The sequence below is a fragment of the Micromesistius poutassou genome (genome assembly GCF_964030765.1).
Source record: "Micromesistius poutassou genome assembly, chromosome: 8".
Classification (NCBI taxonomy): Eukaryota; Metazoa; Chordata; class Actinopteri; order Gadiformes; family Gadidae; genus Micromesistius; species Micromesistius poutassou.
Window position 1 is genome coordinate 957,957 of NC_140278.1, and position 25,865 is coordinate 983,821.

The window sequence follows — 25,865 nt, forward strand, 5'->3', positions numbered from 1 at the left end:
TTTCAGACTGCTTCCCAGCAGACCTGTCACACAATCACAACCTTTGAAACCCGTGGAAATCAAAATAAACTGAGAGCTTCCAGAAAAACACACATTTGTGATTTGGTCTGGCGATGCCAGGCTCTGTTTCATTATATATATAGTTTGAATAAAATACGTCAAGCAGTGACATTGTGAACTTTATTAAAGATAACTGTCAGATATCAGTGTAAATTAATGCTATACTGCAATGTTAAATATCATGAAGGCTTCAATATGGATCCTAATTGATCTATCATACATTCAATAATCACGTCGTCCTGCTCTCCCTTTCTCACTGCTCCTCACTACTGCCAGACGTCTTGATTTGACCATCTCATCATCCGTGTTCCAAACTGCCGTTCAGTTCCCCCAGTAACCTCTGGTTGGTGACCACCAGCGACCTGTGGGGTTCGGAACATGACAAAGTGACAAATGCTGTCCCGTGAGTGCATGTGAGTCAGCTCTTTGGCAGAAGAGGGGGCCCTGTTATCAGCGTTAAACAGCATTATCGATCAAGGTTCTTAATGCAAGTACGGACCAAAGGGTGCACCCTTTGTCTTCTTGTTGTGTATAATCTAATCTCATCTAATGTGTGAGATAAGGCCTGTGGCGGCGTGTCCCTCTCTCACCGGTGGCTCTCCTGCAGCATGTTGGTCAAGTCGTTGACGCGCTCCGCCTCTTGGACCTTCTCCCTCAGCGCCTCGATCTCCCTCCTCAGCTCCTCCACCTCCGTCTGAGCCTCTGGGTACAGACAGACAGACAGACAGACAGACAGACAGACAGACCGACCAGACAGACCCGACAGACCGACCAGACAGACCGACCGACAGACCAGACAGACCAGACACACCAGCCAGACAGACAGACAGACAGACAGACCAGACAGACCAGACAGACCAGACAGACAGACAGACCAGACAGACCAGACAGACCAGACAGACCAGACAGACAGACCAGGACAGAAACAGGAAGGAAGTTGCAGATGAAAGTCAGTTTGAGAAACACTCAATGCTTTTGGGGTATGGGATTTATGTCCTGTAAACAAACCAATCGCTATAGTAGTGCAACAATAGGCCCTAAATGATGGGCCTCTTGCGTGGATTCAATAAAGTAAAACGACTGATTTTGAACATGTGTTCCCCGTACCTTTTATCTGATCGATTGGTGAAACCTTCATCAGAGACTTGAGGTACTGCTGCTCCAGTCTGATCAGCTGCTTCTGCAGGCCCACGTTCTCCTCCAGAACCAGCCTCAGCTGCTGCTGCAGCCCGGCCTGCAGTCCGTCAGACCAGCACATCCTCAGCACCACGGCCCAGCAGGGGGCGTGTTGTTACCTACAGACGTCTCTTACCGCCGCCGCCCGCTCCTCCTCCACTTGAGACGAGAGCCCCAGGACCTCCAGCCGGCGCTCTTCCTCCCGCAGCTCCGCCCCGTGGCGCAGGGCGGCCATGTCCCGCCTCAAGGTCGTGACCTCGGCTTCCTGGACCGAGAGGTCGTCCTCCATCATGGAGAGGATCTGGACTGCCTGTGCTGGAATGAAAAGTGGTTTGTTTGTTTTGTTCTGCTCTGTTTGAAACTGAAGATGGTCGAGGGATACGCCGTGGCTCTCACTCACACAGGAAGTTGTTGTTTTGATGCAGCGACCTCTCCCCCGCCCAGTGCTTGTCCACGAGGTTAAGAAGCATTTCCAGTGGCTTCCTGTAGCTACCCTGGGAGGAAGAGTTGTATGTTTAATACTCAGTATCAAAGGGCCAAAAACAATAACATATTTTCTAATTGAATATCCAGTTGGCGGAGTTGTTATTAATGTGTTCATTGATACCGGAGTTGTTATTAATGTGTTCATTGATACCGGAGTTGTTATTAATGTGTTCATTGATACCGGAGTTGTTATTAATGTGTTCATTGATACCGGAGTTGTTATTAATGTGTTCATTGATACCGGAGTTGTTATTAATGTGTTCATTGATACCGACCCTTTTGTGCTGGTCAGCTTCCTGTGGAGGAGCGGCGGCGCCCCCTGCTGGTCTGCTGAGGCCACAGTAGGATATTCTTGCCGGGTGCAGGATGGGGTTTGATTGGTCAGAGAGCTGTAATCCTGACCCCGGAGGGCTGGGAGGCTGGAGGTTGTGTAATGGAGAACTACAGGGCTGAGCTGCACCGTAGACACAACGGAAGAGACAGAACCAAGCGTTAGCAAAATTAGTTCAGATTGTTCTATGATAACATGAAGAGAGCACAACAGGAGGTGGGCCTACGCTTCTGGCTGGGGCTCGCTGTGAAATGGCCTTTGGCTTGGAGTCTCATTTGTCGCGTGTTCTCCTTATGCTTTGCTCTTCCAGTGAAAGATCTGCACATCTTCTCTACGATGGGGCCGAACGACACCCTCGGTTTTTCTGTTACTTTGAAAATAAGGAGGACATTTTCCATGAGTTTCATTTTATCAATATAATAATCCTCAAGGCACTGAACCTGTTCAATATCAATGAAGAACAATTTGATTTGATTTTAAAGGTCCCATTATATGCCACCGGGTGTGGTGTGATTAGCCGTTACAAGCCGTTTTAGAAATCTGCTTTACCCATTTCCTAGAAACAAATAATTAGTGGGCGTGTCCACCTAGATGTGTGCTGGATAGATCAGTCTACCTTGTAATGACTAATCACATCACACCTGGTGGCATGTCATGGGACCTTTAAACGATCATCAGACAGGAAAAAGTAAACGATCATTGAGCTTTGTCTTCATCATGTGGGCGTAAGGTTTATTTCTACAACTAACTGCTTGTTGGTTAAGGATTTGTTTAGGACACACCAACAAGGCAGCAACAATTCCTGAAATATGAAAGAGAAAACAAACCTAACCTACAAGCTAAGTTAACTAAATTATTGCACAATATCTCATGACTGGCAATCAGATATTACCATCAAAGATATATTAAGGCATCTATGTTTGGTTTGCAGGCTTACCATATTTGGTCTTGTTGAATCTCAGGATAGATTTTCCCATTTCCTAGAAACAAATAATAAGTTAATAAAATAATAATGTATCACTTTGGCTCTTATTCAGATTTGAAAGCTTTATATATGAAAGCTTTATCTATGAAAGCTTATATATGAGGTTCACCTGAGAGGATGTCTTAATAGATTCAGAAATGTTTTTTACTGTTCCTTCCTCAGTTTCTGGAACAGAAAAAAGATAAAAAAAGAGATAAATGTCAGATTTATCTCGACCAGAGCTCCCCCCAGTACGGCTCCCCTCAAACAACATTTGATGACAATTTTAAGAATAATATTATAATAACAAATGTATACTTTTTATTTTTACCTTGTTTTAGATTAGGCAGACACCCCAAATTCTCATGGAAAGAGCAAGACGGAGATTGTGTGTTACTTTGGTCACCGTTACTCTTCACAACAGAGTTCAGCACAATATCATCAGGGACATCAGAAAGCCTCTTTGTTAAGCGTTCAACAGACGACACTCTTTGGTTCCTGCTTCTGCAATCAACAAACACAACAGCATGCAGCGCCTTACAACTAGAGCAGAAAGCTCTAATGAATTAACCTGTTTAAATTGCTCTTTATGTTTGCTTAATTATTAGTTTTTCCCAATTTCTTCCATCAATGTACAAACATCTATTCTCAGGTTATAGCTTTGGATAGGTTGACGAGGAGCCTCGGTGGTAGGATAAATCCATTCAGGATAAAATAAGCTTCTTTTGTGGGGAGAAATTAGCCAACAGTTGCATAAAGCACCGGCCCATGTTTCTAACTAAATTGTGAGTACTTGCACAAGAAACGCAAAAACGTTTTGTACCGTTGAAGGGGGTATTCAGCTGAAAAGAGACCGTAGATGGGGTACACTAGTAGAAAAGGTTTGAGAACCACTGGTCTACCATGCTGTGTGTCTAATATGTAATTGGCTGCTCTTTATAGATGTATGGCACCACTAGAGAGAGTGGTGCTGTGGAGTGTCCCCCGGGCAGATAGACACCGCCAGACACACGCAATCCGAATACTGCCCAAGCCTACTAGGTATACATCTTTTTTATATCAATACCTTTTTGAGGCTATATGTCGTTGATGAGGATGTGATAAAGAAACAGTCTTACCTCTGCTCAGGCTCCAGATGAGGACAGTCATTTGGGTCCTGCAGAGGCCCACACCCGGAAGGGAACTGCATGATGGCCACTTTACGCTCAGTGTCTCTGACTGGACAATCATCTGAAATAGAGGATGGCCCAGGTCAGTCGGAGATATGACGAGAGGATACAAACTCATTGGGGGAGAAAACTGTCACTTACCCAGTTTCCGCAAGCTGGACATGGCATGGATCAGAGACAGGCGGTAGTTTGGATCCCTCCTGGTCAAAGGGTTGAGTCTGAGGTCCAACTCCTTTAAAGCTGGCAGCTTGCAGAGGACTTTGACCTGCTCCTTGGTGGGTATGCGGTTGTAGTAGAGATTCAGCCTTTCTAGCATCTTCAAGTGTTGCAACCCCTAGGAGGATAAATATAGCAACTGCTGATGAATGTGCAGTGGCTCTCGAATAAAGCTCACACTAGACACTTTGTCGAACATCGATTTAGTTCCACTCCACAAGGAGACAGACGGACAGACGTACCTCCACTGACACCAGAGCGTTGTAGGAGAGGTGGAGACAGACGGACAGACGTACCTCCACTGACACCAGAGCGTTGTAGGAGAGGTCGAGGCAGACAGACGGACAGACGTACCTCCACTGACACCAGAGCGTTGTAGGAGAGGTGGAGACAGACGGACAGACGTACCTCCACTGACACCAGAGCGTTGTAGGAGAGGTGGAGACAGACGGACAGACGTACCTCCACTGACACCAGAGCGTTGTAGGAGAGGTGGAGACAGACGGACAGACGTACCTCCACTGACACCAGAGCGTTGTAGGAGAGGTGGAGACAGACGGACAGACGTACCTCCACTGACACCAGAGCGTTGTAGGAGAGGTGGAGACAGACGGACAGACGTACCTCCACTGACACCAGAGCGTTGTAGGAGAGGTGGAGACAGACGGACAGACGTACCTCCACTGACACCAGAGCGTTGTAGGAGACAGACGGACAGACAGACGTACCTCCACTGACACCAGAGCGTTGTAGGAGAGGTCGAGGCTCTTCAGGCGGATGAAGTTGCTCAATGCATCCCCCAGATGTCGGATCTTTTCTTCGTACGTTCCTGGAAGCCTCAGTGATCGGACGTCCCCTGTTAACACAGGACACCGGCTAGTTGCGCATCATTCAACCATGTTTAGTTTGGAATATATATATATCTATATCTATATATATCTATATAGATATATATAGATATATATATATATATATATATATATATATATATATATATATTCATATCGATTATCCGATATATTCGATAGTGACACAGACTTGGAGAGATAAATGAGACACAGATGTGACTTTAAACATCGCTATTAAATGTCAATGCAAGTAGTACACATGCATTTTGAAGCACTAGTCTTTATTATTTCGTTGACTTATTACCCAGGTGAGGATGTTTTAAGTGTAGTTTGTCTCGTATCCACCGCTCTGTTATTGTTGTCAAGCAGTCCGCCGCCATGCTGTTTGAACTCCCGAGCATGCGCACTGTACCCAGTGAGCATGCGCACTGTGCTCTCCAGATCACAACAAACCGCAGGTTCTGCAGGCTGAAGTTTACCACACTACTCACATTCTGGCATCGGATAAAAAGTTAGTACATACACAAGTGTATGGTTTGCATTAACAACTGAATAAACAGTCAAACAGTTGAATTGGTCTGCTAACGTTAGTTCTTCCGTCCATGCTGTCATTAGTACTCATCCCTGTCTGCTGTCAACACCAACAGTGTGTCTGTAAGGCTCCATTGTGTTGTCCTCAATGGCCGCCGCTGTAGATGTCTGTTCAAACATCGTTCTGTGTGCCATTGCCTTGTTCTCCTCTCATCAGCTCTTCAAGGTAGGAGACCATCTACATTCCGTGTGTACATATCAACTATCAACTGACATTCTAGTAAATCATGGCTATTATCTCTTTCTCCAGGACCACAGATCGCCATCCTTAGCTTTCTTTCTCCTTGGGCTCTCTGCAATACAATGTACCCTGAGTCCATTCGGCCCACATCTGGCCTACCTCCAACACGAGATGGAGTGGGCCAGTGAGATTCTGGTGTCCTCCCTGATTGCTTTTGACTTCTTGTGGCTCAGCGAAGACCGCAACACGGCCCACATTCTGTTGTGTGGCTCCTGTCTTTTCCTCGGACTCAGTGATTGTCTGTCAGCAGATACACTCGTGTTGATGACTCACTGCGTGGGGCTCTCGTCGCTGTCCTGCAGTCTGACTGTGTGTCTGTTTTCTAGTAACGGGTGGGGGGCCATTGGCAGTTTGGCCCTCAGCCTCCCCTCGCTGGTGGGTCTCAGGCTTGGAGTCCAGGTTCTGAGTCCTCTCCTCTCTCCAGTAGCCAGTGAGGGGGTGGTTAAGTGGATTTTAAAAGGATCGTTATCGTTAGGGTGCTGGGCCACCAGGCGAGGCCTGGACCGTCTCCTGCTGGAGGTGAGGACCTGGGACTGACTGGGAATCATCTGATGACACAATCTATCATCACTGTTACCTGGAAATGACATGCTTACATGTTCAGAGCTCCAAGGAAGCAAAGAGCATGAACATTTCTGATTTGCCTAACTTTTATATAACTAGTTTGTAACTAACTTGTAAGCATCTCAGGGTCGGAGAAGCTTTCTTGTGTTCATATTACTGCATTTATGCTTATGGTCACACACCATATTTCCCCCTAAAACCAAATTTCCCCATCACAGTAGGACTGGATGTCATTGCATCTCAATGAAGTGCAATACACTTTATGCCATTTTACGTTTACATTACACTTTAACAATTGCACAACTTTTACAGATAACTTTATGCCAAAAAAGGATGCTGGTCACATATTACATACTCCTTTATGTATACGTGTTCTGTTTATTTAGGACCAAAGCACTGATTTGAGAAGTCACTTTAGCGGCAGATGCCCACTGACAAACTCAATAAAGCTGTTTCTCTTGATGTTGGTTTCTTTCACGATGTTAATACAGTCAGAATGACTCTACAGCCGCTGTCGGGTAACTCTCAGGTTACATACAATACAATATATATTCATATTCATCCTTGCATTTCAGTTGAGAGAACACATCTTGAGGGTCATGTACCTGCCTCCCTCACTACACTGCAGTATACAAGCGCCCACATCTCTATGCCCATCTCTGAACAGTAACAAACCTAAGCACAAGGCTAACTCTCCGTACATATGCACATATTGCACACATATTGATGTGGGACTGAAGTTTGTTTCTGTTTTTTAATTATAAGGGTATTGCAAGTTGTGTTATTCATTAAATAAACCAAAAAATGTAATGCTATTTTGTTAACAAAATAGATGAAACCTGTAGTATCTGTTGAAGCACGAATGATGATCTTTTAATAAATGACCACACCTGCTGCTGCTGCTGCTGCTGGGGTTCACTCTTCACTGAGGCTTCACTGCCACTGCAGAAGAACAGGAATCTGCCACTGAGCATGCCCAGTGCAATCTGGAGCCTGTAGATCCAGTGCACGTGCAGGGGAGGAGGAGGAGGAGGAGGAGGAGAGTGTAGGCAGCGGAGGTCTCTGTCGGAGCTCTGAGGTGGATGGATGCACGGTGGAGGCAATAGACACACAGGGATATGATGGACAACACATTGACGGACTGGTTGATGTATTCCTCTGATATATTTGAAGATATTTGAAGGGTAAGCTTTGTGCGTTAGAGGAGAGACAGTGAGATCAGAAAAAAAAAATTGGATGGTATTAGTCGCACCATACCTTTTAGTGATTATTTAGTTCTTATTTCAATGCAGTAACTATCGCAAAAATGATGGTCCTGCCTCTGTATGTGTGCAGTGCAGGCAGTGGTGAGACTGTCATTGTTCTGGTTCAGTAGGGAGGTCGGTCATCGACAGCGACTCCGGGACAGCTTGGAGAGAATGTATGCCTTCTACTCCCTGTTAGTGTACATCTTCTACACGGTATTCAAGAAGGAGGATGAGGAGGAAGGTGCCTTAGAGGTATGTGTCGACACATTTAACATGTCTTGTGTCGGAGGTTCTTGTTGGAGTGGGAGATCCAATTCCATTCATTTTCATTTCTATGTACCCGTCTTGGCCCATTTAAAAACAAAATGGTCTTTAAAGAGGCAGCCTGTATTTCTCATGCATTCATACAATATTGGATTGCCAGGGTATTGCTGTGTGTGCTGCGTGTTTCTGCCGTGTTGTGGGATTTGCAGTGTGAAGGTAAATATTTTCACCATGTAACACTGTCTCGCGCTCATGCCATGAGCAGGAGCCAGCACATGTTTCCATGGCAACAGTCAGTAGGAGGAGAGATGGCCACGCCCCCAAGAAGAAGAAACAGGCTTGTGCTAGGCTTAGCGATTCCAGTGAGTGCTCCGCTACTGCTGTATTTACTCTCCGATATAGTATTTGTCATATTGTATGGTAAAACATGACTTATACACTTAGTGATGAATAATCTAATTCCTCGCATACATAGATGATGAAAATGTAATATTTTGTGCTCAGGCAGCGACAGCGATCAGCTGTCTCCAAGTGAAGACGATGAGGAAGAGGCTCCAGACGTCCCAGCATGCACTCCTCTTGCTGCCTTTCTGTCTTTCAAGCAGGAGTCTGAGAAGAGGAGGGTGTCACAAGTGCAAGGAGACACAACAGCAAAGGTGTCAAGCCGGTTGAATCAATCAATGTCACTGTGACTCCCAACACAACCATAGTCATGCATGAATTAACAAAACCATGCAAAAAAATGTGGTTGAACTTCACAGCCGAGGGAAGGTGTATTTAGTAAACATGGTCTCCCCCCCCCCCCGCCCAGCTGGCAGAGTCTCCCCTTGTGGCGGTCATGTCCCACCTGATGAGCTTCCTGGAGCAGTACTCCCACTTCCAGCAGCTGCAGCAGCAGGTGGACCAGTACCGGGTCCAGCTGAAGAGGCACCGGGTTCACCACCGCCGGCAGATGAAGGCTCTGCGCGCCTCCTACCGCGAGCGCCTCAACGACAAGAACAGCATCATCTGTAGCCTGGAGGAGGCCGTCAGCCTGCCCCACACCCCCCTCAGCCCCCCGGCCGGTGAGTGGCGGCAGGGAGGGAGGGAGAGGAGAGAGGGGAGCTTGAGGTCCTGTGTATGACCGTTGAGGGAGGAGGTGGGGGGGAGGGTGCGTATTGTGAAATGGGGGACGGCTACAGAATGGTAACGGCTCACAGAGACAAACAATGAAGCTGTTGGTTGTCTTTAGTTAATGATGAGAGAGTACACACTATGAGTGGTAAAAGAGCACATTCAGGGGAAGCCAGAGGAAGGAAAAAGACGTGCTTCTGTTCAGGAAATCCATGCAGATAAAGCATTTTTTACATATCTTATAGTGTTTTAAATCTATAGAAACTGTAGCCTGTATTCAGAATCCAAACCAAAGCTTGTACTTTGTACCTGGTTTGATTGGTTGTTTCTGCATTGGGTTTGGAAAGAGAGAAGCAGATCATTTAAGGGTCGTCTGCCTGAACCAGACTCACAGGGCTGCTGCTCTAAATCAACTCGCCATTTCCATTGACCACACCAGTCTATTGCAGGATGCTTGTGTAGTCCTCAGAAGCCATAGATGTTGGACTTGCCCATTTTCCGCCTTTGAACAGATACAGTGACATGACATCCATTAGCCAATATAAATGCTGCATGCTCTCCTGGTTCGCAGGCTGTGAGTAAGATAAAGATACTGTGATACACAGCAGGAGTTGATAGGAGCTCGGTTGACCATAAATAAAATATCCGCCAGTGGGTTGCTTTGTTCCCCTGCCTTTGCACTTACAAGCTCTGGCACAGCGACCATGACACGTGCACTAATGTCGCACTATTAATAGCCCTAGGTGCACGTCCTGGTGTTACGGAGGCGAGAGTATGGAATGCTGTGGTTGTTTACTTGGATGTGGTGTCTTTGGGATTCAGTCAAGATGCAGGGAGTTTCTGGTCAGCATTGAGAACATTTAGCTGCCTTGGATCTATATTTTGCTTTGTTGAGTAGAATTATTTCAATATATCTTCTAGATTCTATCAATAACATTATGTAACATACTTTTACCTTGTGCAATAAGTCGTGATTTGTACGACTATGCATGTTCCTTTCCCTACCACGTCCTGCTGCACACGTTTTCATCTTTGGCCATGACACAGAAAACAAGCATCCTCCTCCTCCAGCTCACGAGCCATTCAGCATCCCCTTCCATTCCCTGTCTGCTTCCCTCCTGCACCGCGGGGACAAACCTGACATTTGCTGTGGATGGGATTAGCATAAAGCCGTGTCCAATAAATCACTGAGAGAAGAGGGAACTGATTCAGATTCAATTGAGAGGTTTTCCAGGTCTCCTAAGATTTATATGCAGCATGATTGGTAGCAAATCATTTCTTCTCCCAAATGTAAAATGTGGCCAACCACGTCCATCCTGAAGAATGGGAGGAGCTACACCTGAGAAGGGGAGGTGACCTCACCCCCCCCGAAGGGAACATGTTGACTTCAGAGGCTTGGAGCAGAGACCACGCCCCCTCGGTCTAGGTCTAGGTCTAGGTCTAGGTCCAGGTCCAGGTCCAGGTCCAGGTCCAGGTCCAGGTCTAGGTCCAGGTCTAGGTCCAGGTCTAGGTCCAGGTCTAGGTCTAGGTCTAGGTCCAGGTCTAGGTCCATGTCTAGGTCTAGGTCCAGGTCTAGGTCTAGGTCTAGGTCTAGGTGGATCTAGGTTGAGACCATGCCCACTAAGTCTAGGTCTAGGTTGAGACCATGGGGTGATGTAATGTTTCTTGGTGGCTGGGGTTCAAATGATCCCTGACATACAAAGCAGTGACAGAAGGATAGGGATTATTCTGCTGACTGAGGCAGCTCGGGGTTGCCAGGGTAAGGACGAAGGTAGCGATGATGTCGATAATAACGAGGATTGATTGATTGATTGAAATTCTTTATTGACACATGTGCAAAGGTAAGCATACACATCAGGTCAAAAGGATAACACAAAAAAGCCCATGGGCTTATTTCCATTGTGGTCCGTTGGTAGTGTAAGCATGTGTATATAGGTGTATGTGAGCGTGTGTGTTAAAGGTAATGGCAGTGTGGGAACAAAGTAAAACATGGCATTCCAATCACACAGTCATACATTTAATAACAATCTATAAAAGAGACACTGTAATAATTAACCCTTTGTCTGTCTGCTGCTGGATGCTGGTGGTGATGATACAAACGAGGGTGTTGTGGTGCATTCCTCCCCAGATGCGGGCAGCAGTCCTTCGGGGGGTCTTGCGGGGGTCCACAGCCTGGTGGAGTCTCTGTACGGGCTCCAGGGGGAGAGGAGCAGGCTGAGGGGAGAGCTGCGTCTGATGCACTCCCAGCTGGAGGACAAGGAGCAGGACAGGAGCTCACGCGTCCTGGCCTTCCAACAGCAGGTGGGTGACATGTGGGCCATATCCTCATTCTCAATGTCCTACAATAACACCCACCTTTCCAAAATCGGATGTTATAATATATTTAAAATATCTATTTCTTTTTTCTTTTTTACTTCTTTCTTTTTTTATTTCACTTTAACAAGTGCAGTCATACAATACATTACAACAAACGTATTGATGATACAGTAGGGTGCCACGGGTAAGTCTACGGAAAGGTTAACAGTCCATGGAAATCTTTCAACCTAACCTTAGTACATGTAAGATCTTTATCTCAGGTATACTCAACAACCCATATGCAACATAAACGTGTGCACAAATGTGCATGAGCAAACCCACACAAGAAAATAAAATAAATACAAATTAAAAAACAAATTAATTCTGCATATCCTTCATATCAAATGAAAATGTAGGGCAATGGATGATTTATTTATTTAATACATCTGCTTTCAGTTGTAATAATGCCGTTGTACGCTCCGTGTTGTAAACGTCTTGGATTCTTACCCTCCATTGCGTAATTGTTGGAGGGTGTGGCTTCAGCCAGGTGGCTGTGATTAACTTACTTGCTATTAAAAGAAGGACTCTGAGCAAATATGTTTGGCTGTTCTCTTCAAGATTGGCTGGCAGTACCCATAACACAAAGTGTGATGGTTCAACAGGTAAATCTATACAGAGACTTTTTTTTTTCTTTTTGAACCCAAAATATATGCAAGCCACACCCCCTCCAGCCATGCTCTGAGGTGATATTATAAATGGAGTTCTAAAGTATCTCATTTTTGATTTTCTATCCAAATTCCTTCCAGTTTGGACTATCCTATGTCCTATGTCCTACTGCTCATAAAATATCTATTCTAATCATATTTATATAGCGTAATAAAAACATATTTTAATTCCTGGATTTGATTTATTTTCCATGCTTGAAATGAAACTTGAAATTTGTATTTTTATACAAAGTAGTAACATGTGTCATTTTTGCTCATTATTATCAGATTATTATGTTAACCCTAATATGTATTGAGCTATAAAACACTGATTTCAAGTGTCAGAATAAGACTAAAATGTTTTCATTCATTAATATGAACACATGAATAGTGTCAACACACCGCTGCTCCCTCTGGTTTCTCCCAGATTGACGATCTGAAAGGCGGCATTGAGGAGCGTGAGGAGGAGCTGACCAGGCTGCGAGCCGCCTCAGTGAGTCCCTCTGCTAGACATCAATAAACCTGAGTCTACAATACTATGGTTGAGTCACGCCAGAGCACATGAATCAAAGATGTGTGTGTGTGTGTTTATAAACAGGCTTCACGTTGACATTGCATATGCATCTGTACACATTCTCCTTGTCGGACGTCCTCAGGGGGCCACGGACTCTGAGAAGAGGGTGCTGTGTCTCTCGGTGGAGAACGACAGTCTGAAGCAGAGCCTGAGTGTGACTCAGGGCCTCCTGCAGCAGCTGTCCGCCCTCCCGTCCCAGTCCAGCAACATCCTCCTGAAGGTGAGAGCCCAGAGCACAGAACGCACCAGAGCACAGAACACACCAGAGCACAGAACGCACCAGAGCACAGAACACACCAGAGCACAGAACGCACCAGAGCACAGAACGCACCAGAGCACAGAACGCACCAGAGCACAGAACACACCAGAGCACAGAACACACCAGAGCACAGAACGCACCAGAGCACAGAACGCACCAGAGCACAGAACGCACCAGAGCACAGAACACACCAGAGCACAGAACGCACCAGAGCACAGAACACACCAGAGCACAGAACACACCAGAGCACAGAACGCACCAGAGCACAGAACGCACCAGAGCACAGAACGCACCAGAGCACAGAACGCACCAGAGCACAGAACGCACCAGAGCACAGAACGCACCAGAGCACAGAACGCACCAGAGCACAGAACGCACCAGAGCACAGAACGCACCAGAGCACAGAACGCACCAGAGCACAGAACGCACCAGAGCACAGAACGCACCAGAGCACAGAACGCACCAGAGCACAGAACGCACCAGAGCACAGAGCACACCAGAGCACAGAACACACCAGAGCACAGAACGCACCAGAGCACAGAACGCACCAGAGCACAGAACGCACCAGAGCACAGAGCACACCAGAGCACAGAACACACCAGAGCACAGAACACACCAGAGTACAGAACACACCAGAGCACAGAACACACCAGAGCACAGGACACACCAGAGCACAGAACACACCAGCACCTCCTGAGCGTACACATGTTATGTATCCATGTTTTATTGAACAATTATTAGCCAAAGAGGTGAATAATTATTTTAGTATATACTACGTGAACACACGTGAAACAAGATAACACTTTTTGCCGGGATTTATTTGTTTGAGATCTCAATCTCGGGATATCGCCCAATATCCAGAGATAGTGAACCAATCAAATTGCGCCATCTTAGGAGTTTCACGTGTAGCATGTACTAATATCATTTATGGCATAGCAGCATCACAGTGTTTTTATCATTTTATTTATCATGTTACAAAGTACTGTGTATTATCAACAAAAATAATATAAACAAAATACAGAAAACCCACACGATAACAAGTGTTTATTGGCTCCCAGGAGAACGAGAGCCTGCGTGGCCGCGTGCAGCAGCTGGAGACCAGTCTGCAGCAGCGGGCAGAGCAGCTCTCTCTCCTGGAGAGGCAGAGCGAGAAGAGCGAGTGGAGGAGAGGAGAGGAGCTGAGGAAGCGAGAGGAGAGAGTGAGGGAGCTTCAGCTGGAGCTGGACAGAGAGCGAGGCAAGGAGCCCGTGGTTAAGGTTAGTCATGATCTGTGTGTCTTCATGTTATCCATAAACCCTTGGACGTGTCCCTCCTCCCAGTGCCATTAGCATCCTCAATATCAAGAGAATCAAACATTATCAGTATTGCACTCATTCCACTTTTGACAATAAAGTAATCGGACCTTAACGTTCAACTGTAGTACGTCACCCAGACGGTTGAGGTGGAGTCCCCCTCGTCGGTGAAGCAGCTGTCCAAGGCCAAGCAGAAGAACCAGCTCCTGTCTGAGAAGCTGTCCGCTCAGAACCAACGATGCAAACACTTAGAGGAGCAGATCCGAAGGTCTGACGAACACAGCTGTAATCTGCAGCACAAGGTACCAGGCCTGAATGTTGTTTTGTGCGTTGTGGCTTTTAACAGAGAACGCTGTCACGGTCATTATGCTTCGGATTAATGAGCCGGCATTGGAACATAGACAACTTATGACCAAAAGACAATAGCAGTATTTCTAACATTGAGATTTGTTTTATTGAAATGATCTTTCCAGTTCTTGAAACATCTGATATACCTGTATACTGTAACTGTTAAAATCATTTTTTTAAATGACTAAATTAGTGCTCAATTAATGTATTTTAGCCTTTAGCTCTTACAAGTCATCATTTCATTACCTTTACAAAAGGTAGAATAGATCACAAGCATCAATATCATATGAATTGATACCAGGAATGGGGGCCATGAGATCTAAATGAGTGATGAAGGCTCCTGGGTATTCCCAGATCGCTGCGTACGAGAGGGAGATCAGTGCGCTGAGGCAGGAGCTGCTGACAGAGATCAGCCACCTGGAGGAGAAGAAGGAGGAGGCTGTGAAGGCCGCCTCCTCCTGCTCAGCAGAACACTTCCAGAGCCTGCAGGAGCAGTTCTTCAGTGAGTTACTGTGGAAACAAAAAGAGAAATGGATCATCTTTATTGATTCATCTTTGTCAATTTGTAAATGTACCTCTTGGTGCTACACTGGGTTTTGCCATCCTGTCTCCTAAAATATATAAATAATATTAGAAGACGCTGTGTTATCCACTCTGTGACAGCTCATATCTTCCCATGTCCGCGCTTTCATGGAACAAAGTCAATGCTGACTTAAGTTACAACAACCCTCAGCATTAAACACCAGACCTCATGAATCCTACTGGTGCCTGTTCTGTGTCCTACGAGGTAGGACCCTGTCACTGCTACATTGTTTGGGGGTGGTTGTTGTTTGGTGCAGGCCTGCAGAAGCGACTGACTGCCCTGCCCCCTGCCCTGCGCTCCATGAAGACCGACTACGCCAGCCTCAGGAGCCAGGTCCGCAACTTCTCAGACTTTTATGGAGCGGCGATCACAGATGCCAAGAAACAGGTCAGCAGGCCTGACATGAATGGCCAATGTCATACCGACAGCTCTCATGGGTTCTGTTGTGAGACAGCAATAAGAGTCATCTGTGCCCTTGACCGCAGATCACTGCAGCGATCCATGAGATGTCCGAAGCCAACAAAGACCTTATGGAGAAATACAGGAAGGAAGTGGCACTGCGCAGGAAGTACCACGAACAACTGGTAGAGCTCAAAGGTAATGGCAGCAGACGAAGAGGACCAGGGGGAAACGGCCTGTTGTGCATGGTTGGGTTCAGAGCTGTTGTGGACACAACGCTCACTGGCCGTGCTTCCAGGTAACATCCGCGTGCTGTGTCGTGTGAAGCCCGTGCTGAAGGAGGACCAGCAGGAGGGGGGCCAGGCGGTGGTGGTCACCACAGACCCCAACAACGAGTCGGCCCTCTCGGTGATCAACAAGGGAAAGGCTCGCGCCTTTGAACTGGACAAGGTCTTCCACCCCCAGGCCACGCAGGAAGAGGTACCCACGTTGGAATGTCTGCAGAGATAATTGTGTAGCTTGAGTCTCGCTGTTGGGTGGGGAGAAATCACACACCCTGAGCATTATCACCTGGGATGTATATCATAATCTTGCCAAATTGTTTATATATATTTTTTTTACTTTTTGACTGAATGAGCTTCTAGAAGTAGATGTTAATCCTCACATAACTTGTTATTCTCTCTCTGTCTATCTTATTCAATGAAGGTTTTCCAAGAGATCGGGCCTCTCGTGACGTCCTGCATCGATGGCTATCACGTGTGCATATTCGCCTACGGCCAGACAGGCTCTGGGAAGACTTACACCATGGAGGTCATCCGCAGACATCAAGCCACATCTCATGTATTCAGTAGTTTAAAGCAATTCATGAATGAATGGCTGAACACTCTCTTTTGGGGGGGCTTGATTTCCAGGGCTCAGTGGAGAATCCGGGCATCAACCAGCGGGCTCTGAAGCACCTCTTCAATGAGATAGAGGAGCGCAAGGACATGTGGTCTTACACGGTGAACGTCAGCTCTGTGGAGATCTACAACGAGCTGCTGAGGTAAAGGCGCCTTGCTGTGGAAAAGGCCTTCTGTCTGGCTGAACACGAGCCTACGAGCCTACAGCGGTCGTCTGTGTTGTTTTGGTCCACAGAGATCTGCTCAGCAAGGATGGAGAGAAACTGGACATCAAGATCAACCCTGATGGAACGGGGCAGCTGCATGTGCCCGGCCTCAGGGTCACGGAGGTCAAAGGCTTTCAACACATCAAGAAGGTGACAGACGTTCCTCCACTTTGATTGAAATCATCGTTGGGGGTGAAAGTGTTAATGGTTGTATTTGTATTTTATGGATATGTACTTGATTTTTGCTAGCCTATTAACACAACACAGCAAAGCAAAGTCATAATTGACGGGACAACACGGTGATTGAGGTTCAAATTTGACTGTCAAGGACTAGGGAAGATGTCAGTTGATTATAAGAACTGCGGTGAACTGGCCCAGGATAAAACAATGATCACGACATGGGACTCTAGAACATCCTTTTTTCTTTCAGATCATCTATTCTTCATTGCTTTATTCATTTTGATTTTGTTGTGGCAATACATACAAATAGAGAATTCTACTGCACTATGTTGCATCGGCAAATAACATGTTGTGAATCTTAAATTTCAAGTGAGCAGCCCGATACATGTTCTCCGGTGGTTCTCCAGATCTTGGCCAAAGCCCGTCGCAACAGAATCACCTTTGGAACCCAGATGAACCAGCACAGCTCGCGCTCCCACGCCCTGCTCTGCATCACCGTGCACGGCACCGACCTGGCCAACGGCTCCAAAACCACCGGCGAGACCCCCGCTGCATGCCTTCTTACTACCGACTGAACCACTGAACAAATGGCTTACATTAGAAAATATTTTCATCCAGGATTTCCTTACCTGTTTATTATTTTCCTCTCTAAATAGAGAATAGATGAGGGCAGCATTTGTTAGGGTTAGGGTTAGCCCTAGTAAATCCCTTAACCTTCACACACACACACACCTTTGTCTCTAGGCAAGTTGAACCTGGTGGACTTGGCTGGATCGGAGAGGGTGTGGAAGTCTGGTGCAGAAGGGGAGAGGCTGAAAGAGGCCCAGAACATAAACCGCTCCTTGCTGGCCCTGGGCGATGTGATCCAGGCTCTGAGAGGCAACCAGACCCACATCCCGTTCAGGAACTCCCGTCTCACTTATCTGCTGCAGGACTCCCTTGGGAAAGGCAACAAGACAGCCATGGTCGTCCAGGTCTGTGTTCAACCACCTTCCTGTACAGCATATTAACATCCAGCATTCTCTTATGCATTATGTCAGTATTTCATTGATTTGACCTTGTTCTTCCTCTTCTGTTACAGGTGTCTGCTCTGGAGAGCAATGTGGGCGAGACCTTGTGCTCGCTCAAGTTTGCCCAGAAGGTGTGTAAGGTGGAGCTCGGCCCTGCAGCCAGGAAGATTGAATCAGGTGCAGCCCAATGCGACTAGCAGGTCACTCACTTCCTTCAGGAGGACAGTGAAGGATACAATGCCGACCAAAACGAAACATCAACCCACAGCCAGGAGCTACCAGCTGTGATGCTAACGATTCAGCTTAAGGGCTAGAACTGTGGAACTGTCTGCATGACACCAGAATTACTACACCTTGAGATGGGATGTTTTGGAAGTTTTTATGTACTAGCCCTATATAATGATCGAATCAGCATGTAGTATTATTTCTTCAACTGCGGTGCCAAAACAATTTTTCTCTCTCACTCTTTGAATAAGCTTTTCTTAAACCCAGCTGTGGTTTCCTGCAATTGAATCACAAGCAGTGAGAGGTTGCACAAGTATTTCCCACTAACCAGTTAAGTGCTTATACAGGGATTCAGAATTGTAGAAAATACTCAAAGAGTTAGTGAGGTGCAAACCTTGAATCGTTCACATATATTAGGCTGGCTGTGGATTTTATAATGTTGGAGATCATAATAGATCAGTGGATTTGGCCCATACCCCTGGGCAAACCTCAGCCTGGACTCGTTAAACACCATCAGACACCACTATACTAACATTTAGTACCATGTCAAACACATCTTGTGTGTGTGTTTGTGAGCTTAACTTATACCGCTATGTTTTAGAGTAGAAGTGCGTAGGGGGAATCTGGTTTTCCATCAACTGAAGTATGGAATATACTTCATTGACCCTTCCTTCTATGTACGGTGTCATTTTAGGTCTTGAAGGGCAAATACTTAATGTGACCTCTGTTAAGTTAACTTTTTGAAAGGAGTAGAATATATAGAGACGTGATAATGCTGTATCTTCTATAACTATTGGTGCAATATCTTATTTTATGGATGAGCGATGTAGTTCAGAGTAGACATTGATTGCACTTTATGGTGAAATATTAACGTGATGTTTTTTGCAACATAGGTGCTTACTGACGCACTAGCGATAATCATACCAAAACATGTTTGTTTTTATCTGTTATAAGTATCAACATATCAGCTATAGCAAAGTCACTCAATTCATTTGAGTAGGGAGTAAGATGTGTTCCTTCAACTACTGCGGAGTTGGAGGAGCCACTTAATATGTAAGGAAGTCAAGAAGATTTTCTGAATAAATCCAAAATAAAAAGTCAAGAATTTAAGAAATTACATTCTCAGTCAATAAAAAAATTCAGACTTCACTGGAAAATATAAAACATTTAGTTGATCACATTGACTGTTTACAAACCAAGGGTATGCGTGCTAGTTCAACATCCTGCAAACACTGGACCATCTTCATCAACAACCACACATGGTCATGACATTTCTAGAGGACAATAGGACGTAGAAAAGGGTTGTTCCAGTGACCACAGTGAGGCCCTAACACAAGGTGAACGTGGCTGTATGGGGGCCGGGTCTCTGCTGTGGCACTAGCTGTCATGAGTCCAGGTCAGTCCGAGTCTCCTTCTGTCACGCATACTGCGCCGACGGCGTCCGCCAGCTCCTCCTCGCTGCCTCGAAGGCGGTCCCCTGTGAAACACACTCGCTGTCAGTACCAGTCCTTCCTCGCCAGATGGGCAGCAGGTCCGACTGCTGCAGCTAAGCATGCGTTCTGCTGTGAGCACGGTCGACAATTAGGAAAGCCAGCGGAAAATGGATGACGGCAGACATGGGAGATTTATCAATATTATCAGACAGCTTCAGGCCCAGTGTGGGTTTACTCGCGCCCCCAGACAGGTCTGAGGTCATATCCTACGACAAGAGGCAGAAGGTACTCACTGATGAGCTCTGCGATGGCCCTCTGTGTTCTCCGCTCCAGCTTCTCCAGCTTCTTCGCCACATCTCTCTTCAGATCCCTGGGAAACAGGACGTGTTATTTTGCTGATCCTAGAGTTGTAAATTGAGTCGCTATAAAAGAGGTGTAGCGAATACATATTGTGATGCACAGGAAATATATACAAGAAAGTATAAATACATCCTAGAATACAATCAGAGCCATGTTCAAAGGTCAGACCAGTCAGGCGCTCTCACCAGTCAGGTTTCCTCGGGGCCAGGTTGGCCAAATCCTGTATGAACACCAAAGAGCAGCAATGAGTAACAAACTAATGAACCTGAATCAAAGAAGATGGGCTTCACCAGAGAGTACCTACCACTTCTTCGATGATGGGCTCTGGGTTAGCGGCCTCGAGTTGCTCTTTTACTTTATCTTCCACTGAAAAACATTTGGTTTATGTTATTTTAATACAAAGTCGACAAAACTGCACCAAAAGTCCCATGACACAAAGCCACCAGGTCCGCCTGCTGTACTGGTGTTTGCACCCAGCTCTGGGGGAAGGAGGTGCTCACCTGACGCAGGCTTGGCTTTGGGGACCTGTCTGTCTTTCAGTTCTTCATCCTCTGGGGTGTAGTTCCTCAACTTGATCTCCCTGTGGTGGTGCAGAAAGAAAGACCGGATCCATGAGGTAATGACAACTAGTGGGGGCAGGACTATGAATACATAGCAACTACAGCCCTATAGCAGTACTTGTACTATGTATATCCTACTTGGCTCCATTATGATATTAAACATCTCCTGTGGACATATAAAACAGTCCAGTAGGTGGCAGTGCTGCCAAATGTATTAAAAAAGAGCTAAATCAGTAGCGGTAGGCCACATATTCTATTGAGTAATTGTCTTTATTCGAATATGTGTTTCAATGCCTCTTCACTATAGAACGTGGCTCCTCCCATGGCAGTTGGAAGGAGTGGAGCCAACTGGCCAGGAGCGCCCCCCTGTGGTTCCTCAGCTCTCAGCAGGACTCCATGCAGGGGGATATCCTGCAGGGCTGTACACACTCAGGACTGTACACACTCATCTCAAAGCCTGCAGGCTCTCACTAAAATACAATAGGAGCGTCCGTGTGGGGAGCCAAGCAAAACACCAAAAACAAGATGAAGATGGTATGTTCCTGACGCATCCATCACACCAACACTTGACAGACCCATACCAGGCCTTGTATGGGCATCATCATGCTGAAGGCCAGCGGTGTTCTGCCTCCAACCCAGGGGGGCCCCACCTTGGTCCATTTCATCAGCCCCTTCAGGCTCTCTGCCATAAACAGACCTGCCCTTCTGTATGTTACACACACAGGACTGTATATTCGATGCACCCTGTAAACTCCACATATTAACAACATTCTGAGTGGTATAGTACTTTTAAATGCTTATACATCAACTCACTGACACATTTCATAATTATACTTTTACATGTTGCTGTGGGCTGACACGTCTTTTTGACCGCATGCTGTTATCATTGGGAGGTTTGTTCAATAAAATTTGTATTATACTCTTAACGGTTGATGACTTGAAAATGATACTGACTGTCATTTGCATCGACTAGTTAGGAAAATCTGAGAAAAATATCATTTGCATATGAGAAAACAGGGAGTGGAAGGCCAGGACCCTATACTGTTCAGATAAATAATTATAAAAACATTTTCTATATACACGTGCAGCTGTGAACTCATGTATTGTAATTTATTGTAATTTGTTGTATGATGTGTACTTTAAGGGTTAAGAGAAGATCTATCTTTTAGCGTTCACCACGAATGACTCTGAAAAGCAATGCCAACGTTTAAATATTCTTTAACCATTCAGCAGGCAACAGGCTGATTATAGTTTAGGGCGCCACTCAATGGTATGCAGATGCAGACAAGCGTCATCAACACGCCCACTCAAGTGGTGTGAGAAATACAGACTTTCTACTCCTCATTTACATATAAGGTAAGACGTTTCCTACGAAGAAAATATTACCTCAGGGGTAGTATTTTTTCAGGAGATTTTCATGATACCAATGTCAGGATATGTTGTTCACACATACGGCCCATCAGGACTTAAGCGTATGTGTGAAAGCAGCTATGGTTATTGCCAATTCATTCATTCTTTAAAAAAGGTGACTTTAAAAGTAATCAAACGTGTGATATCAAGAAGGAACTAAAAACATTACCAAATGCTCTTGAAAGAGTGGGGCATGCTTCACACTCAACCCCCCTAGTTATCAGTGTGCTCTGGAGTTGATTCAAGCATTGTAGTAGGAATGAACTCAATTAATGTCACGCTCTGGCCCCCTTATTGCAGCAAGCAACGCTCAATATTTCCATTGCATGCTGGCATTGTCTTAGCATCCATGATTAAAGACGTTTGGACAGTGGACTCGTGGGAAGGCGGTGCAGCTTCCTGTTCTACAGAGGCGTGTCCCACAGTGGAAATGTCATCCACGTGTAAACAATGGAAAGGGCTCCTGCAGGACCGAGGAGCAGGCTGCTCCTTTCCGGACTACAGTCACGTAAACTGCAGGCTATTCCAGTAGTTACATGAACACTAGGACGTTATACTTTGACAACATACAAGTGTCCCGTTGGATAGGAGAATAAACTGTACTTCAATATACACATGCAACCACCTTGAGTTCCTTTTTTAACAAAAAGCTTTTGTAACAAAAGCCTTCCTCGTCTCCTTGCGTGCGTGTACCTCAGTCCATTTAATTAATAAAGTGAGAAAGGTCCTTCACCTGTGCTTCTCCTCGGCCTCTTCTGCCTCCTCTGCCAGGGCCCTCTTCCTCTCAGGTTCTCCTTCCTCATCGTCACGGCCCTGCAAGTCCATGGTCACACAGTCATTCAACACTGTGTGTGCATCGTGTACACGCAAGATAAGAATTCATCATATGACAGCAAGTGACTTTTTTTGCATTAAAGACCATTGCCTCCATTCTGTAGGAATTAATCACAATCATGAATACATAAATATGAGGCAGTGGGCCTGACAATGCAATAGCACTTAAGGTGCAGTGGCTCTCCAACAGCCTTGGGTTACAAAGACCAGCCTAGCATTTGCATGCGTATAAACAGAAAACAAACCTTTGGGATTATTTGAGAGTCAAATACCTAATTTACATTCACAACTTGCCATTGCTATTCAGGAGGTACTTTTTTTATATATATATACATTTTTAACTGAATGTGAATTTGGTCTTCAACTACAGTACAATATATACACTTTTATACAAATAATTTATTTTTCAGCGGTAACCTTTATTCATATTATAGTAAATTATTAAGAAAATTTAACAAAAACAATAGCAATGTTCTGCTCCAAGCTATCGTAGCAAATACAAAAATACAGCCGTTCTCTTTATTCTGGGGAGGAAGGTATGTGATGTGTGTGTAATGTAAAAGAGTTAAGACAGTAGGGCCGAGACCACGAGATAATAAATCTCTAATCGATCATTAATGTATCCATGACAGGGCTCTGTCGTTTCATAAGATTAGATAGATTTGTGAAGCCAATGAATTATAATTGGCTCCATCTGATAAAAGGTTGCATACTTTTTGGATCCATGTGTAGGGTCTGGTTCAAGCCCTTAGGTTATGGCTATACACGACTGATTTACATTATATTTATTCCTAGCCCTACTGGGGGTGGGAAGCTCTTGGCACCTCACAATTCGATTTGATTCCGATTCAGAGGTCAACGATTCGATTATAAAATGATTATCGATGCATCTCGATTCAACAAATTTTTTTATGAACATTTCCATGCAGGATTTTCAAAAATATATATATACATCCGAGTTTGCTACTCAGAGTTTGCTAATCACTTCCTACTTGTGTGATGATCATTAAAGACAATCAACAGATGAATTACATTATCTAATATTTTATATTAGATAAAATCGGTTCTCTGCGCAGAGAACCCGCAGGCAGAAAGGAGTTTTCTGTAGCGCACTGCAGCAGGCGAACAAATTTTATTTAAAAAAAATTATATATATATCTTTTTATTAAATATGTTTCCGAAATCGTTCTAGCCAGAATCGCGATTCATCAAAAAATCGATTATTTTTCCCATCCCTAAGCCCTACCATCCAGTCCGTCAGGTACTTCTCCAAATGGTGCCACAGTGGTGTCTAGTGGAACCTCCTCTTTTAGGCCATAAAACACCTCTCTCCAGAATAGATTTAGCTTAGGAACAAACCAGAATATATGGGTGTGATTGGCAATGTGTGATAGCGGTTAATATATTCACAAACAAAATAACTAGAAAATCATTCCAAATGAAAGTTCTGAAAAGTATTGTAATAGTTCGGAATAACTTACTTTCCCAGAAATTATGTCATGTTGTGTATACATTGTTATGATTTTTCAGTGATTTACAAAATAATTCTGCCAAAATCTGAACATCAAATGTTTGGTAATTAAGTGTTAGTTAACAAACTACATTTTGACATTCCACTGAAATGTCCTACCTCCTTTACAGAGCAGACACATGCATACTAGTATCGAGATTCTTTGCTCCCGGAATACTCCGCTAGTTGACTAAATAAATCGACGTACATAAGGCGGCCATGCAGTCCTGTATTTGCCAATAGTCGATTTGTACTAACCATGTTCCTTTGTGTCTGGCTATGTTATTAAAAAAACAATGGGGTCTACCAACGGACCTGAACCCCAAAGTTAAATACATTAAACCACACAAATAATAGATACAAATCAGATTTTAAAAACTGAATCTTAATATTGCACAGACACGTGATCCATATTGGATCATCATTTGTGTGCACAATTTAATCCATATAAACCATATATATATATATATATATATAAAGTAAGCAAAAATAAAAAAGGTAAGGTAAGGTAAGAACATTAAGTGAGAAGCTCCTTCCAGCTTCCACTGTCGTGAAGAGGCTTCCTGTTCACCTGCAAAAAACAATTGCGGTGACAGGCTGACTTCCGAAATAGTATAGTGCATCCGGAATACCATTTCATGCTGTAGGAATGTCAACAAACACTTTTTCAACACTACAGCCAGGCCAAGATGATTATGTTTGACACAACATTCAAACATGGCCTAGTAAGAATCATGTTGGTCCCTGAACAGAGCAAGAGGCTCTCTTGAAGTCCAAGAGCTATGGAAATGAACAGTAACCATTTGAGAAGTAAGCCTAGGTCCAACATATTCTGAAACACATAATTCAAAAGTCCTACTGAATATCAACAGGAAGCTCTCTCCAATAACAACAATATCTCAGAAATCGCTTAGCAATGTCTCAGAATACTCACAGGTACAGAGTTCAAAATTATATCACAATAATCAAAATTCATGTAGGAGAATATAAAAATGACAAAGGCACACAAAGGCATCCAATACATATTAGTATGTTAATTATATATGCCAATGGTTGGTTAGATAGATAGATAGATAGATAGATAGATAGATAGATGGATTTAACAACCTTGAAACAAGCGCCAGCATAGTGCGAGTTAATAACAAACGTGCCAGGGTAGAAGCTAGCTAGAAGCTAGCTAGCCGGAGTAAATGTGAGCTGGTAAACATCCATTAGTTGACCAAATCAGGGCTTTCTTCCCATTATGTTACACAGGACTATAATACCAATAGTTTACCTGAAGTTTTCTGCTCTTTAATGCTTTTAACCGCTCCTTTCTTTTCAAAGCCTGCTCTTGCAGCGACCCGACGCTCTGCTCCATGTTGTTTAACGTGATCTGTCCTCGCAGGCATCGATTGGTTGTCCTGTCGGACTGATCAGCGAGTGTCGAACACATCGATTGGTTGTCCTGTCGGACTGATCAGCGAGTGTCGAACACATCGATTGGTTGTCCTGTCCTTAACAGCGAGTGGCTG

The 25,865-nt window shown here is 44.9% G+C and overlaps 4 protein-coding genes across 6 annotated transcripts; 2 read left to right on the top strand and 2 right to left on the bottom strand.

The window, feature by feature from the left end:
* Positions 1-285: 285 nt before the first annotated feature.
* On the bottom strand, positions 286-5,651 carry cep72 (centrosomal protein 72; the record flags this gene model as incomplete). Its single annotated transcript, XM_084471680.1, is given in 16 exon segments — positions 286-422; positions 651-762; positions 1,168-1,294; positions 1,373-1,551; positions 1,637-1,730; positions 1,998-2,176; positions 2,280-2,423; positions 2,991-3,033; positions 3,148-3,203; positions 3,349-3,521; positions 4,136-4,247; positions 4,328-4,520; positions 4,699-4,743; positions 4,745-4,768; positions 5,143-5,258; positions 5,555-5,651. Coding segments are annotated over 16 exon segments (1,758 nt in total). The 3' UTR covers positions 286-358.
* A 111-nt stretch (positions 5,652-5,762) lies between these two features.
* Positions 5,763-7,047, top strand: LOC311351382 (transmembrane protein 276-like). The gene is made up of 2 exons (XM_084471508.1): positions 5,763-6,007; positions 6,092-7,047. Exons 1-2 carry the CDS (start codon positions 5,930-5,932, stop codon positions 6,617-6,619), a joined length of 606 nt encoding a protein of 201 aa, XP_084327634.1. The 5' UTR covers positions 5,763-5,929; the 3' UTR covers positions 6,620-7,047.
* Positions 7,048-8,064: 1,017 nt separating this feature from the next.
* Positions 8,065-18,216, top strand: LOC311352111 (kinesin-like protein KIFC3; the record flags this gene model as incomplete). Of its 3 annotated transcripts, none has more annotated exons than XM_084472314.1 (19): positions 8,065-8,173; positions 8,430-8,519; positions 8,662-8,813; positions 8,969-9,221; positions 11,399-11,571; positions 12,697-12,762; positions 12,926-13,063; positions 14,161-14,358; positions 14,523-14,696; positions 15,097-15,244; positions 15,582-15,712; positions 15,811-15,922; positions 16,023-16,204; positions 16,430-16,534; positions 16,636-16,766; positions 16,859-16,979; positions 17,417-17,546; positions 17,754-17,983; positions 18,091-18,216. In XM_084472314.1, 19 exons carry the CDS (start codon positions 8,065-8,067, stop codon positions 18,214-18,216), a joined length of 2,769 nt encoding a protein of 922 aa, XP_084328440.1. The 3 variants fall into 3 exon arrangements, with proteins under 3 accessions (XP_084328440.1, XP_084328442.1, XP_084328441.1); XM_084472316.1 differs by having other exon boundaries at positions 8,065-8,145; positions 8,423-8,519; positions 8,969-9,225; positions 11,409-11,571; XM_084472315.1 differs by having other exon boundaries at positions 8,065-8,145; positions 8,423-8,519.
* A 1,178-nt stretch (positions 18,217-19,394) lies between these two features.
* Positions 19,395-25,786, bottom strand: ccdc12 (coiled-coil domain containing 12; the record flags this gene model as incomplete). Its single annotated transcript, XM_084472388.1, has 7 exons — positions 19,395-19,721; positions 19,971-20,047; positions 20,223-20,257; positions 20,342-20,403; positions 20,538-20,617; positions 22,741-22,820; positions 25,628-25,786. The coding sequence occupies 7 exons, from the start codon at positions 25,784-25,786 to the stop codon at positions 19,642-19,644; spliced, it is 573 nt and encodes a 190-aa protein (XP_084328514.1). The 3' UTR covers positions 19,395-19,641.
* Between the last annotated feature and the right edge of the window lie 79 nt (positions 25,787-25,865).

Coding starts and splice junctions, on each gene's coding strand:
- LOC311351382 (XM_084471508.1), top strand. CDS start 5,930: ATGGCCGCCGCTGTAGATGTCTGTTCAAACATCGTTCTGTGTGCCATT. Junction 6,008..6,091: donor CCTCTCATCAGCTCTTCAAG/GTAGGAGACCAT, acceptor CTCTTTCTCCAG/GACCACAGATCGCCATCCTT.